At 41.5% G+C, this 15,964-nt stretch overlaps 1 protein-coding gene across 13 annotated transcripts in view; it reads left to right on the forward strand.

Moving 5' to 3' along the window:
* ophn1 (oligophrenin 1) overlaps nucleotides 1-15,964 on the forward strand; it is a 69,531-nt gene that overhangs the window by 15,777 nt on the left and 37,790 nt on the right. For all 13 annotated transcript variants that reach the window (XR_016484964.1, XR_016484963.1, XM_090192120.1 and 10 more), the window contains exon 2: nucleotides 11,015-11,110. Coding sequence is in view for 7 of the 13 variants with exons in the window: in XM_021623212.3 (XP_021478887.2) it covers nucleotides 11,015-11,110 (96 nt within the window). In the remaining 6 variants the exon portion in view is untranslated. The remainder of the gene's footprint in view (nucleotides 1-11,014; nucleotides 11,111-15,964) is intronic.

The following is a 15,964-nucleotide window of genomic DNA, read 5'->3' on the forward strand; positions in this document are numbered from 1 at the left end:
AGCCCGGGTCGCGCAATCAATATGCTGATAAATAGGGATAGGGAGCCTTGTTTTCAGATTAGCCTTTTTAAAATCCCTAGCTACAATAAATGCAGCCTCAGGATATGTGGTTTCCAGTTTACATGGAGTCAAATAACGTTTGTTCAGGGCCTTCGATGTGTCTGCTTTGGGGTGAATATACACGACTATGATTAGGATCGAAGAGAATTCTCTTGGTAGATAATGCGGTCTGCATTTGATTGTGAGGAATTCTAAGTCAGGTGAACTTGAGTTCCTGTATGTTATGATCACACCACGTCTCGTTAATCATAAGGCATACACCCCCGCCCTTCTTCTTACCAGAGAGATGCTTGTTTCTGTCAGCGCGATGCGTGAAGAAACCAGGTGGCTGTACCGACTCCGATAGCGTGTCTCGAGTGAGCCATGTTTCCTTGACACAAAGAACGTTAGGCTCTGGAAGGCAACCCTTGCTCTGATTTCGTCTACCTTGTTGTCAAGGGACTGGACATTGGCAAGTAGTATGCTCGGGAGCAGAGCGCGATGTGCCTGTCTACGGAGCCTGACCAGAAGACCGCTCTGTCTGACCTTTCTGCGGCGCCATTGTTTTGGGTCGCTGGCTGGGATCTGATCCTTTGTCCTGGGCGGTGGGTCAAACAGAGGATCCGCTTAGGGAAAGTTGTAATCCTGCTCGTAATGTTAGTGAGTTGACGTTGCTCTTATATCCAATAGTTCCTTCTGACTGTATGTAATAAAACCTAAGAATTCCTGGGGTAACAATGTAAGAAATAACATATAAAAAAACAAAATACTGCATAGTTTCCTAGGAACGTGACACACGGCCATCTCTGTTGGCGCCGGATGTTAGATTTGCAAGTAGATATACTGGGTCCAGCGGAGTCGGCTGAAGCTGAGTTTGCCCTCAAAAGCGTAAGAAGATACATAACAATATGGGGATGAGGTAGTTGGGTGTGCTATTTCCAAATTGGCTGTGTACAGGTACAATGATCGGTAAGCTGCTCTGACAGCTGATGCTTAAAGTTAGAGAGGGAGATATGACTCCAGCTTCAGATTTTTGCAATTCGTTCCAGTCATTGGCAGCTGAGAACTGGAAGGAAAGGCATCCAAACGAGGTGTTGGCTTTGGAGATGACCAGTGAAATATACCTGCTGGAGCGTGTGCTATGGGTGGGTGTTGCTATGGTGACCAGTGAGCTGAGATAAGGCGGGTCTTTACCTAGCCAAGACTTATAGATGACCTGGATCCAGTGAGTTTGGCGATGAATATGAAGCAAGGGCCAGCCAACGAGAGCATAGAGGTCGCAGTGGTGGGTAGTGTATATGGGGCTTTGGTGACAAAACGGATGGCACTGTGATAGACTACATCTAGTTTACTGAGTAGAGTGTTGGAGACTATTTTGTAAGTGACATCACCAAAGTCAAGGATCGGTAGGATAGTCAGTTTTACGAGGGTATGTTTGGCAGCATGAGTGAAGGATGCTTTGTTGCGAAATAGGAAGCCGATTCTAGATTTGATTTTGGATTGGAGATGCTTAATACGAGTCTGGAAGGAGAGTTTACAGTCTAACCATGCACCTAGGTATTTGTAGTTGTCCACATATTCTAAGTCCGAATCGTCCAGAGTAGTGATGCTAGACGGGCGGACAGGTGTGGGCAGCAATCGGTTGAAGAGCATGTATTTAGTTTTACTAGCATTTAAAAGCAGTTGGAGGCCACGGAAGGAGTGTTGTATGGCATTGAAGCTCATTTGGAGGTTTAACAGTGTCCAAAGAAGGGCCAGATATATACAGAATGATGTCGTCCGCGTAGAGGTGGATCAGAGAATCACCAGCAGCAAGAGACATCATTGATATATACGGAGAAAAGAATCGTCCCGAGAATTGAACACTGTGGCACCCCCATAGAGACTGCCAGAGGTCCGGACAACAGGCCCTCTGATTTGACACACGGAACTCTGTCTGAGAAGTAGTTGGTGAACCAGTGGAGGCAGTCATTTGAGAAACCAAGGCTATTGAGTCTTCCAATAAGAATGTGGTGATTGACAGAGTCGAAAGCCTTGGCCAGATCCATGAAGACGGTTGCACAGTACTGTCTTTTATCGATGGCAGTTATGATATTGTTTAGGACCTTGAGCGTGGCTGAGATGCACCATGACCAGCTCGGAAACCGGATTGCATAGTGGAGAAGGTACAGTGCGATTCGAAATGGTCGGTGATCTGTTTGTTAACTTCGCTTTTGAAGACCTTAGAAAGGCAGGGCAGGATGGATATAGGTCTATAACAGTTTGGGGCTAGAGTGTCTCCCCCTTTTTAAGAGGGGGATGACCGCGGCAGCTTTCCAATCTTTGGGGATCTCAGACGATATGAAAGAGAGGTTGAACAGGCTAGTAATAGGGGTTGCAACAATTTCAGCGGATCATTTTAGAAAGAGAGGGTCCAGATTGTCTAGCCCAGCTGATTTGTAGGGAGACAGATTTTGCAGCTCTTTCAGAACATCAGCTGTCTGGATTTTGGTGAAGGGTGGCGGGCAAGTTTCTGCAGGGGTCACAGAGCTGTTGGCTGGGGTAGCGGTACCTAGGTGGAAAGCATGGCCAGCCGTAGGAAAATGCTTATTGAAATGAAATGATCGATTATCGTAGATTTATCGGTGGTGACAGTGCTTCCTAGCCTCAGTGCAGTGGGCAGCTTGGAGGAGGTGCACTTATTCTCAATGGACTTTAGTGTCCCAACAATGTTTGGAATTAGTTCTACAGGATGCACATTTCTGTTTGAAAAAGCTAGCCTTAGCTTTCCTAACTGACTGTATATATTGGTTCCTGACTTCCCTGAAAAGTTGCATATCGCGAGGGCTATTCGATGCTAATGCAGAACGCCACAGGATGTTTTTGTGCTGGTCAAGGGCAGTCAAGTCTGGGGTGATCCAAGGGCTATCTGTTCTTAGTTCTCAATTTTTTTTGAAAGGGGCGTGCTTATTTAAGATAGTGAGGAAAGCACTTTTGAAGAGCAACCAGGCATCCTCTACTGACGGGATGAGGTCAATATACTTCCTGGATACCCGGGCCAGGTTGATTAGAAAGGCCACGCTGAAGTGTTTCAGGGAGTGTTTGACAGTGATGAGGGGTGGTCAAACGGATCCATTATGGACGCAGGCAATGAGGCAGTGATCGCTGAGATCCTGGTTGAAGAACGCAGTGGTGTATTTAGAGGGCAAGTTGGTCAGGATGATATCTAAGAGGGTGCCCATGGTTACGGATTTAGGGTTGTACCTGTTAGGTTGCTTGATAATTTGTGTGAGATTGAGGGCATGTAGCTTAGATTGTAGGACAGCCGGGTTGTTAAGTATATCCCAGTTTAGGTCACCTAACAGTATGAACTCTGAAGGTAGATGGGGGGGGGGGTCAATCAATTCACATATGGTGTCCAGGGCACAGCTGGGGGCTGAGGGGGATCTATAACAAGCGGATACAGTGATACTTTTTTCTGGAAACGTGGATTTTAAAAAATAGAATCTTGAATTGTTTGTGGACAGACCTGGATAGTATGACAGAACTCTGCAGGCTATCTCTGCAGTAGATTGCAACTCCGCCCCTTTTGGCAGTTCTATCTTGTTGGAAAATGTTGTAGTTAGGGGTCGACATTTCTAGATTTTTGGTGGCCTTCCTAAGGCAGGATTCAGACACAGCTAGGACATCAGGGTTGTCGGAGTGTGCTAAAGCAGTGAATAAAACATACTTAGGGAGGAGGCTTCTGATGTTAACATGCATGGAACCAATGCTTTTACGGTTACAGAAGTTAACAAATGAGAGTGCCTGGGGAATAGGAGTGGTGCTGGGGGCTGCAGGGCCTGGGTTAACCTCTACATCACCAGTGGAACGGAGGAGTAGGATAAGGGTACGGCTAAAGGTTAACTGGTCGTCGAGTGCGTTCGGAACAGAGTAAAAGGAGCAGATTTCTGGGCGTGGAAGAATAGATACAAGGGTATGGAAGGATGTGAGTACATTGGAGGTAAACCTTGGCATTGAGTGACGATGAGAGAGGTTTTGTCTCTAGAGGCGCCAGTTAAGCCAGGTGAGGTCACCGCGTGTGTGGGGGGTGGGACAAAAAGGCAACCTAAGGCATATTGGGCAGGGCTGGGTGCTCTACAGTGAAATAAGACAATAATAACCAACCATAACAGCATTAGACAAGGCATATTGACATTCGGAAGATTCATGTGTAGCCGAGTGATCATAGGGTCCAATGAGTAGCAATAGGTGAGTCAGGGAGTCGTTCGGTAGTCACTACTACACTAGGCGAGCTGGAGACACGGCGATTCAGACATCTAGCAGGCCGGGGCTAGCAGATGCGGCGCAACGGAAGAGCCTGTTGAAACCACTTAGATTTACGATTTACGACGATTTACGTCGGTAGCATAGGGTTGGGAGGTATCCAGATTGTCATACCTTTTCTGTATCCGAATGTGCACACAAGGAGCGCTATAAAATAAAATAAAAACATTTAGGCAACAGGGCTCCTGATTCAGGAGGGGATTGAATGTCTCTGCTCTAACTAAGCTTGATCTTGACGCCTAGCCAATTAGTTAGCTGGAGAAAAATGAAAACACGAAGTACACAAACTCTTTGTTCCTTTTAAAAACCTGCTGTATATTGTGTTCTGTAGCTTAGAAAATAAATCATTGTTACCCGATGACAACATAAGGATATTTGTTTCTTACATTATAGCTGTTTTCCTGAAGAAGATAAATCTACTAAGTTCTTTGTTTCCTTGCCACGTTACACGATACTTGTATTTATTATGGATCCCTGGCAACAGCGACTCTTCCTGGGGTCCGGCAAAAATTAAGGCAGCTATACAATTTAAAAAAAACATTACAATACATAAATTACAGAATTCACAACACACTGTGCCCTCAGGCCCATACTCCACTACCACATATCTACTAGACAAAATACATACAGTACAGTGTGTATGTTATCGTGTGTATGCATGTGTCTGTGCCTATGTTTGTGTTACTTCAGTCCCCAGTGTTGCATAAGTTGTATTTTTACTTTCTTTTTAAATCTGATTCTACTCCTTGCATCAGTTACCTGTTGTGGAATATAGTTCCATATAGTCATGGCTCTATGTAGTACTGTGCTCCTCCCATAGTCTGTTCTGGACTTGGACTGTGAAGAGACCTCTGGTGGCATGTCTTGTGGGGTGTGCATGGGTATTTTAATCATACAGCTCAGTCCCTTCAGCTTGTCAACACCTCTTACGAAAACTAATAATGATGTCAATCTCTCTTCTACTACTTTTAAAGGACGGCCGTGCTGCCCTGTTCTGGGCCAGCTGCAATTTTCCCAAGTCCCTAACCACACTACTGAACAGTAGTCCAGGTGCGACAAAACAAGGGCCTGTAGGACCTGCCTTGTTGATAGTGTTAAGAATGCACACTACCGCTTTATTATGGACAGACATCTCCCCATCTTAGCTACTATTTTTATCAATATGTTTTGATCAATCCAGGGTAATTCCAAGCAGTTTTGTCACCTCAACTTGCCGTCGTGACAATCATTAATGTGGTTGATTGTGACATACCACATTCAATTATTACACAATTAAATGAATCATATAACAATGAAGTAGTAATCTGGGGCACCACGGGAAAAGTTATTTAACGAGTTACTATCTCCTGACTAAACTCTAAAGATATATATTTATCTTATATCAGTCACAGTCAATTCATTAATTCTTATTTACCTTATCAGTCTCATTCTGAATGTCGCAAAACTTTTGGATAACTGCACGAACCCTAGCATAAATTATGAATCAGCAATATACAAATTGGCTTAGTTATTTATTTACTAACTAAATAATCACACATAATTACAAACAGGATAGCTTACACATTGATTACTACACAATGCAATGAAAAGTCCCTAGTGGACTAAAAGGAGATGACTGCTTGTTACACAAAATGTCGGATTCAAAAGAGAGGGAAAGGGAGAGACAAAGGAATTCCACGTACATACAGTTGATAACTATGCTCATGGTAATGCAAATACTTTGAAAAGGCCCTCGCGCATCTAAGTAAAACTTTTTGCAGGTGCATGGCAACAGTTGAACAAGATGAATGAAAAAGGAAACCGCACACTGCTCTTGATAGTATCACTGATCTTTAATAAGTAAGCTTATTAATGCAAATACTTTGCATATGAACGGCTACTCATTCGAAATAATTGCAATGTACATATTTACGTGTGTATGGGTTTGCTGTGTCTGTTGAAAACACTCGTTCCATCTATGGGGAGTAATTCCAGAGTTTCTGGTTGTCCACCAGAGGTCACCATGTCCTTTGAAGCTGTAGCTTCTCTGTCTCAGAGTGTATGTTAGACCAGCTCTTCCAGAGGAAGTGTTTGTTAGAATGGATCTTTCTAAGTCCCAACCGGTGGTTCTTGGTCGAGTTTACTAAAGTACTTAAACAGCTGCACACTGAATGTTCCTGTGTAGTCTTCTTCGAGAGAGTTTCAGCATTTCTAACCATTTCGTACCTTTCAGCTCACACGGTCTGTCACATTGGTCTAATGTAGAGCTAGAACCATTTTACACACCTGTAGCAACCCTGCAATGTACTGATCTCTAGAGATTTAAATTCCTACCATTTCAACGTACAGCCACGCTCCATGTTTTTCTGGTCTCCTAGATTCTAACCTTTCGTGACATCCGGTTCAACACCATCCGCTTGCTTGGTCTGATACGTTAATTCTTCACGAGGGGTTTTATGCACTCTGGCAAAAGGGGCGTTCCAAGTGCAGCATCTAGTTGCTCCTCGTTACACACCACAGACCAGCAAATGTTCTTTACATCATCAACATATGAATCACTACAAAATGTATTGTATGACCTCTTTATATACTATATTATGCCCAGCCTTTAGTACTTTGGTTTTCCTAGATATGGCTATTATATTGTAATCACTACTATGGATTTGGATACTGCTTTAAAGCAAATTTCTGCAGCATTAGTAAAGATGTTATCAATCCATGTTGATTTAATTCCTGTTGTGTTTGTAAATACCCTGGTAGGTTGACTGACAACTTGAACCAGGTTGCATGCACTGATTACAGTTTGAAGTTTTTTCTTGAGTGGACAGCTTGATGAGATTCAGTCAATATTTAAATCACCCATAATATATATTTCTCTATCACATACATTATCAAGCATTTCACACACATTATCCAGACAGGATGCCCCAGGTGGTGAAGGTAGGAAACAACATCTCCACTTTGCTGATCTTGAACACTGGGGCCCCACAAGGGTGTGTGCTCAGCCCCCTCCTGTACTCCCTGTTCACCCATGACTGTGTGACCATGCACACCTCCAACTCAATCGTCAAGTTTGCAGATGACACAACATTAGTAGGCTTAATTAGCAACAACGACGAGACCGCCTACAGGGAGGAGTTGAGGGCACTTGGAGTGTGGTGTTAGGAAAACAACCTCTCACTCAACGTCAACAAAACAAAGGAGCTGATCGTGGACTTCAGGAAACAGCAGAGTGAGCACCCCCCTATCCACATCGAAGGGACAGCAGTGGAGAAGGTGGAACGTTTTAAGTTCCTCTGTGTACACATCACGGACAACTGAAATGGTCAATCCACACAAAGTGTGGTGAAGGCGCAACAGCGCCTCTTCAACCTCCAGGAGGCTGAAGAAATTTGGCTTGTCACCTAAAACCCTCAAACATTTTATAGATGCGCAATTGAGAGCATCCTGTCGGGTTGAATCACCATCTGGTACTGCAACTATACCTCCCACAACTGCATGGCTCTGTTCAGAGGGCGGGGTGGTCTGCACAACGCATCACCGGGGACAAACTACCTGCCCTCCAGGACACCTAAAACACCCGATGTCACTGGAAGGCCAAAACAATAATTGACAACAACCATGAGCCACTGCCTGTTCACCCTGCTACCGTCCAGAAGGCGAGGTCAGTACAGGTGCATCGAAGCTGGGACAGAGAAACTGAAAAATAGCGTCTATCTCAAGGCCATCAGACTGTTAAACAGCCATCACTAACACAGAGGCTGCTGCTTACATACAGACTTGAAATCATTGGCCGCTTTTTAATAAATGGATCACTAGTCACTTTAATAATGTCACTTTTATTGTTTACATATCTTGCATTACTCATCTCATTCATATATATATATATATATATATATATATATATATATATACACACACACACACAATGGGGAGAACAAGTATTTGATACACTGCCGATTTTTGCAGGTATTGCTACTTACAAAGCATGTAGAGGTCTTCAACTGTGAGAGACGGAATCTAAAACAAAAATCCAGAAAATCACATTGTATGATTTTTAAGTAATTCATTTGCATTTTATTGCAAATGAATTACTGGATTTTTTTTCTCATTTTGTCTGTCATAGTTTAAGTGTACCTATGATGAAAATTACAGGCCTCATCTTTTTAAGTAGGAGAACTTGCACAATTGGTGGCTGACTAAATACTTTTTTGCCCCACTGTATATATACTTATTTCATTCCTTTACTTAGATTTTTGTGTATTTGGTAGTTGTTGTGAAATTGTTAGATTACATGTTAGGTATTGCTGCACTGTCGGAACTAGAAGCACCAGCATTTCGCTACACTCGCAATAACATCTGCTAACCATGTGTATGTAACCAATAAAATTTGATTTGATGCTGACTGTTAGCACTTGGTGGTCTATAACAGCTTCCCACGAGAATGGGCTTTAGGTGAGGTAGATGAGCCTGTGGCCATATTACTTCAACAGTATTTAACATTAGAAAGTCTCTAGGCTTTACAGAAATGTGGTTCTTTATATAGACCGCAACATCGCCCCCGTTGGCATTTCTGTCTTTTCGGTAAATGTTATGACCATGTATTGCTACTAGAGTTCGACCGATTATGATTTTTCAACGCCTATACCGATTTATTGGAGGACCAAAAAAGCCCATACCGCTTAATCTGCCATTTTTTTTATTTTTTATTTTTTTGTAATAATGACAATTACAACAATACTGAATGAACACTTATTTTAACTTAATATAATACATCAGTAAAATCAATTTAGCCTCAAATAAATAATGAAACATGTTCAATTTGATTTAAATAATGCAAAAACAAAGTGTTGGAGAAGAAAGCAATATGTGCCAATATGTGCCATGTAAAAAAGCTAACATTTAAGTTCCTTGCTCAGAACATGAGAACATGTGAAAGTTGGTGGTTCCTTTTAACATGAGACTTCAATATTCCAAGGTAAGAGGTTTTAGGTTGTAGTTAATATAGTATTTGTAGGACTATTTCTCTCTATACCATTTGAATTTCATATACCTTTGACTATTGGATGTTCTTATAGGCACTTTAGTATTGCCAGTGTAACAGTATAGCTTCCGTCCCTCTCCTCACCCTTACCTGGGCTTGAACCAGGAACACATCGACAACAGCCACACTCGAAGCAGCGTTACCCATCGCTCTACAAATGCCGCGGCCCTTGCAGCGCAAGGGGAATAACTACTCCAAATCTGAAAGCGAGTGACGTTTGAAACCCAGCTAACTAGCTAGCCATTTCACATTGGTTACACCTTCCATTAGGCTGATAGGCTTGATGTCATAAAACACTTATCTGGAAACACTTATCTCCCTCACTAGCTTTAAGCACCAACTGTCAGAGCAGCTCACAGATTACTGCACCTGTACATAGCCCACCTATAATTTAGCCCAAACAACTACCTCTTTCCCAACTGGATTTTATTTATTTATTTATTTTTGCTCCTTTGCACCCCATTATTTTTATTTCTACTTTGCACATTCTTCCATTGTAAAACTACCATTCCAGTGTTTTACTTGCTATATTGTATTTACCTTGCCACCATGGCCTTTTTTGCCTTTACCTCCCTTCTCACCTCATTTGCTCACATTGTATATATACTTGTTTATACTGTATTATTGACTGTATGTTTGTTTTACTCCATGTGTAACTCTGTGTCGTTATATCTGTCGAACTGCTTTGCTTTATCTTGGCCAGGTCGCAATTGTAAATGAGAACTTGTTCTCAACTTGCCTACCTGGTTAAATAAAGGTAAAATATATATATATATTTTTTAAAAACAGCACTGTGCTTGCGAAGAGCTGCTGGCAAAATGCACCAAAGTGCTGTTTGAATGAACGATTACGGGCCTGCTGCTGCTCAGTCAGACTGCTCTATCAAATCAGACTTAATTATAACATTAACACACAGAAATACGAGCCTTTGGTCATTAATGTGGTCGAATCCGGAAACTATCATTTCGAAAACAAAACGTTTATTTCAGTGAAATACGGAACCGTTCGGTATTTTATCTAACGGGTGGCATCCCTAAGTCTAAATATTCTTGTTACATTGCACAACCTTCAATGTTATGTCATAATTACGTAAAATTCTGGCAAATTAGTTCACAATGAGCCAGGCAGCCCAAACTGTTGCATATACCCTGACTCTGCATGCAATGAAAGCAAGAGAAATGACACAATTTCACCTGGTTAATATTGCCTGCTAAACTGGATTAGTAGTTATAACTAGAATATGAATGTCATCTGTTACAAGCAAGTTATTGACTTCATGAACGTTGTTTCTTAGCCCATATTAACATTTGCAGCCTATGTTTGGCACTTCTGGGTTTCTTGATTGTTTTTAATACTTTACTGTGAAGCTTATCAGAAATCGACTTGATTGTGCAGCTCACACTGCACAAAAATCTCCCTACTAGGGCACACCGCCTCAGTGCTAACAGTGTAACTCTGGTTCATGGGCTCATGATTACTGCATCCAATAGCTGTAGGATTAACATACACATTTAAGCCCAATATTTGGCAATCATCAAAATAACAATCAGTTTAATTTATAAATTCCTAATACATCCACTATATTTTTGTTACCAAATTATGTAGATTGTGTTGATAATATGCAATATGTTTTTTATTTTTATTAAGGTTATTCTGTGGCAGTTCATAAGTTCTCCCAGACACTCAACGTGTTCCAGTTCGACTTCATTGGTGATTCCCTGACAGATGACGAGATTAATATTGGTAAGTTCATACAGGGATGTGATGTCACACAAACACTTACCTCATTGGTCAACCTAAGACCATATGGGAATAATGTCTTAGTGTGGGGTGGAAAGCAGGCAATACATTACCTTGTATGCAGTAAAAATCACATTGTGGGGGTACCTCCTCGAAGAGTATGAATTAGGTTGCTTGAGATGGTGTGAATCCGAAGCAACCTGCCTACACATTGTTTGAAGGACATTGTACAACGGTTGGGTCTAATCCTGAATGCTGATTGGTTAAAAATGCATTCCACAAATTGCCACCGGCTAAAGCTATGACATTAAATAGTCCTATTTACTCTGTTCCATCTGACTACACAATCCACCGTCTCATCTCAGTCAAGAAACGTATAAGCTTGACATCCACTATTAAAAAGCATGTAGACATGATCTCACATTTCTTTAAGGCTAACATTTTAGTTTCCAACACCAGAGATTTGTTTGAACCTTGCTGTCTGTCTCACTGACATTTGCAACATTGCTTTCAGTATTCAAATTCGATCTCCTACTGTCTCGTAGTAATGAACATGTCAGGACAGACATCCAGGCAGGCAGCGTTTTTAAGCCAGTCGAAATCATGAGTCAGCGTGCATCATTTTTATGGATCCAGTCAGTCCAGTCAGTCCAGTCAGTCAGTCAGTCGTTTACATACACCTTAGCCAAAAACATTCTTAGGTCAGTTAGGACCACTATTTAAAAAATGTGAAATGTCAGAATAATAGTAGCGAGAATGATTTATTTGAGCTTTTCTTTCTTTCATTACATTCCCAGTGGGTCAGAAGTTTACATACACTTAGTTAGTATTTGGTAGCATTGCCTTTAAATTGTAGCCTTCCACAAGCTTCCCACAATAAGTTGGGTGAATTTTAGCTCATTCCTCCTGACAGAACTGGTGTAACAGAGTCAGGTTTGTAGCCCTCCTTGCGTGCACATGCTTTTTCAGTTCTGCCCACAAATGTTATATAGGATTGAGGTCAGGGCTCTGTGATGGCCACTCCAATACCTTGACTTTGTTGTCCCTAAGACATTTTACCACAACTTTGTATAAAGTTGTATACTTGGGGTCATTGTCCATTTGGAAGACCCATTTGCTACCAAGCTTTAAGCTTTAACTTCCTGACGGATGTCTTAGATGTTGCTTCAATATATCCACATAATATTCCTCCCTCATGATGACATCTATTTTGATAAGTGCACCAGTGTCATGTCCTGACCATAGAAAGCCTTTATTTTCTATGGTGGAGTAGGTCAGGGTGTGAATGGGGGGTGTTCTAGTTTATTATTTCTATGTGTAGTCTAGTTTTTGTATTTCTATGTTGGCCTGGTATGGTTCCCAATCAGAGGCAGCTGTCTATTGTTGTCTCTGATTGGGGATCATATTTAGGTAGCCTTTTCCCACCTGTTGTTTGTGGGATCTTGTTTTTGTATTGTTGCTTTTGAGCCCTATTAGGCTGTACGTTTGTTTGTTTCTCTATTGTTTTTGTTGCTGGTTCTCATTCAAATAAATTATGATGCGCCTTGGTCTACCCATTTCGACGAGCGTTAAATCCAGTCCCTCCTGCAGAAAAGCACCCCAACAACATGATGCAGCCACCCCCGTGCTTCACGGTTGGGATGGTATTCTTCCGCTTTCAAGCCTCCCCCTTTTTCCTCCATGCATAACGATGGTCCTATGGCCAAACAGTTCTATTTTTGTTTCATCAGACCAGAGGACATTCCTCAAAGGTACAATCTTTGTCCCCATGTGCAGTTGCAAACTGTAGTCTGGCTTTTTTATGTTGGTTTTGGAGCAGTGGTTCTTCCTTGCCGAGTGGCCTTTCAGGTTATGTCGTTATAAGACTCCTTTTACTGTGGATATAGATACTTTTGTACCTGTTTCCTCCAGCATCTTCACAAGGTCCTTTGCTGTTGTTTCTGGATTTATTTGCACTTTTCGCACCAAAGTACGTTCATCTCTAGGAGACCGAATGTGTCTCCTTCCTGAGTGGTATGACGGCTACGTGGTCTCATGTTGTTTAGACTTGCTTACTATTGTTTGCACAGATGAACGTGGTACCTTCAGGTGTTTGGAAATTGCTATTTTTTTAGGTCTTGGATGATTTATTTTTATTTTCCCATGATGTCAAGCAAAGAGGCACTGAGTTTGAAGGTAGGCCTTGAAATACATCCACAGGTACACTCCCAATTAACACAAATGATGTCAATTAGCCTATCAGAAGCTTCTAAAGCCATGACATAATTTTCTGGAATTTTCCAAGCGGTTTAAAGGCACAGACAACTTAGTGTAGGTAAACTTCTGACCCACTGGAATTGTGATACAGTGAAATAATCTGTCTGTAAACAATTGTTGGAAAATTACTTGTCATGCACAAAGTAGATGTCCTAACCGACTTGCCAAAACTATAGTTTGTTAACAATACATTTTTGGAGTGGTTGAAAAACGAGTTTTAAGGACGTGTGTGTGCACACATAGTTGAAGTCGGAAGTTTACATACACTTAGATTGGAGTCATAAACTCGTTTTTCAACCACTCCACAAATTTTCAAATGTATAGTTTTGTCAAAACTATGGTATGTGTGTACACACACACACACATAGATAGATATCTATATTCATCTATCTATCAATTGAAGGAAGGTAAAACTAAACGCAGCTAATTTGCTGTCTTTTCTTCTATTTGACGTGATTGTGTTACTGTAGCTGTGTTGTTGGCTAGCTCCTCTCAATCCCCTCATCAGCTTATTTTTTAATTTGAATTTAATTTAAAATGTATTTAACTAGGCAATTCAGTTAAAGGACAAATTGTTATTTACAATGACGGCCTACCTCGGTCAAACCCTAACCCGGATGATGCTGGGCCAATTGGGCACTGCTCTATGGGACTCCCAATCACGGCCGTTTGTGATACAGCCTGGAATCGAACCAGGGTCTGTAGTGACACCTCTAGCACTGAGATGAAGTGCCTTAGATCGCTGCACCACTGGGGAGCCCTAACGGGTTATCAACATATTGTTATGGATGTATCGAAATAAATGTTACTAGAACGTTGCCAGTCAGTATGGCAATGGAACATTTAGAATGACTGGGTAAGCCCTTGACATCATCTCGGGCCTAACACCTCTGCCAATATATCCTCAACACTGGCTTCTCTGGCATTATCACTTAAATAGACGAACATAGCTGCTGTATGTCACAGTTGTGTGCTGGAAAACCTTGGTGGGTGAAGTAGGCCTTGTGATGCTCATGTAAATGTCCTTTTTCGACTTCAGACCTGCCTACTTCTCACTTAAAATACAGTCGTGGCCAAAAGTTTTGAGAATGACACAAATATACATTTTCACAAAGTCTGCTGCCTCAGTTTGTATGATGGCAATTTGCATATACTCCAGAATGTTATGAAGGGTGATCAGATGAATTGCAATTAATTGCAAAGTCCCTCTTTGCCATGCAAATGAACAAGATCCCAAAAAAACATTTCCACTGCATTTCAGCCCTGCCACAAAAGGACCAGCTGACGTAATGTCAGTGATTCTCTCGTTAACACAGGTGTGAGTGTTGACGAGGCTGGAGATCACTATGTCATGCTGATTCATTTCGAATAACAGACTGGAAGCTTCAAAAGGAGGGTGGTGCTTGGAATCATTGTTCTTCCCCTGTCAACCATGGTTACCTAAATTCTAAAGGCACTCACACATCTGAGCAATCTTTTTGCAGGTGCATGGCAACAGTTGAACAAGATTAAGGAAAAGGGAAACCGCACACTGCTCTTGAGAGTATCACTGATATTTAATAAGCTTACATATCGAGACTACTCAGTAACGAACGTTTCTATAGAAAACTGGAGAGTTGATCCCACACAGGTGTTCCAAAGGGATATATGCTCTAATCTGGAGCAAGCCCTATTAAACCACCTTGTCTCAAAACCTGAATATGAATATCTTTGCTGTAAATGTGCCATACGTCCATGTCTGTGCATTTTACAGAAAATACACATACCTAAAACACAACAAGGCAATTATCCAGAATGACCAGTGGTTGCAGGAATAGGCTAAATGCTAGAGCCATTGTTGAACTTCGTAGACTATTTTATTAAAACTCATGTGCAAGCATTGCCATCATATGTAAAAGACAATATAGAATATACGATATATAAACAAGATCTCCCCAATAACGGGTTTCGATGGGTTCCACATTCGCTCCGAGCTATGCTAACCTTTTTGAAGAAATTATTATTAACAAAACAAAAATTTATTTTTGAATAAAGTCCTGAAGTGGTATCGATATATTGATGACATATTTTGCATATGGGAAGGAACTGAAAAAGAGCTGTCAGATTTTATGGCACTACCCAATGACATTGACCCCAATCTCAAATTCACTATTGAGTGTGACACTCAACGTGTTCATTACCTCGATATGTAGATTGAGAAATCAAATGGAACCCAGTTTACAACTCTGTATAGAAAAGAAACGGACAGAAACTCTTACAAGGGGACAGCTTCCATCCTGAGCCATTAAAAAGAGGACTTCCAAGAAGCCAATTTTTCAGACTGTGCCTTATATGCCACTCCACAGAGGATTATCTAGAAAAAGCAGCGGAGATGCGCTTTAGGTTTCTAAGAGGCTATTCGCCACAATGTGTGGATGAAGCTCTTAATTTGGCATTGGGAAAAACACGAGATGAACTGTTACAAAAAAAGACCCGCTAAAGAACACTCCGTAATGTTCACAACTACATATACTTTGAATTAGCGAAAAGTGGGTGGTGTGGTCAAGAAACACTGGCATATTTTATTATCGGACTCAGCTTTGCCGGCTGAATTTAAAAATC

Source organism: Oncorhynchus mykiss, chromosome 12 (assembly GCF_057628025.1).
Source record: "Oncorhynchus mykiss isolate SJ-2025 chromosome 12, ASM5762802v1, whole genome shotgun sequence".
NCBI lineage: Eukaryota > Metazoa > Chordata > Actinopteri > Salmoniformes > Salmonidae > Oncorhynchus > Oncorhynchus mykiss.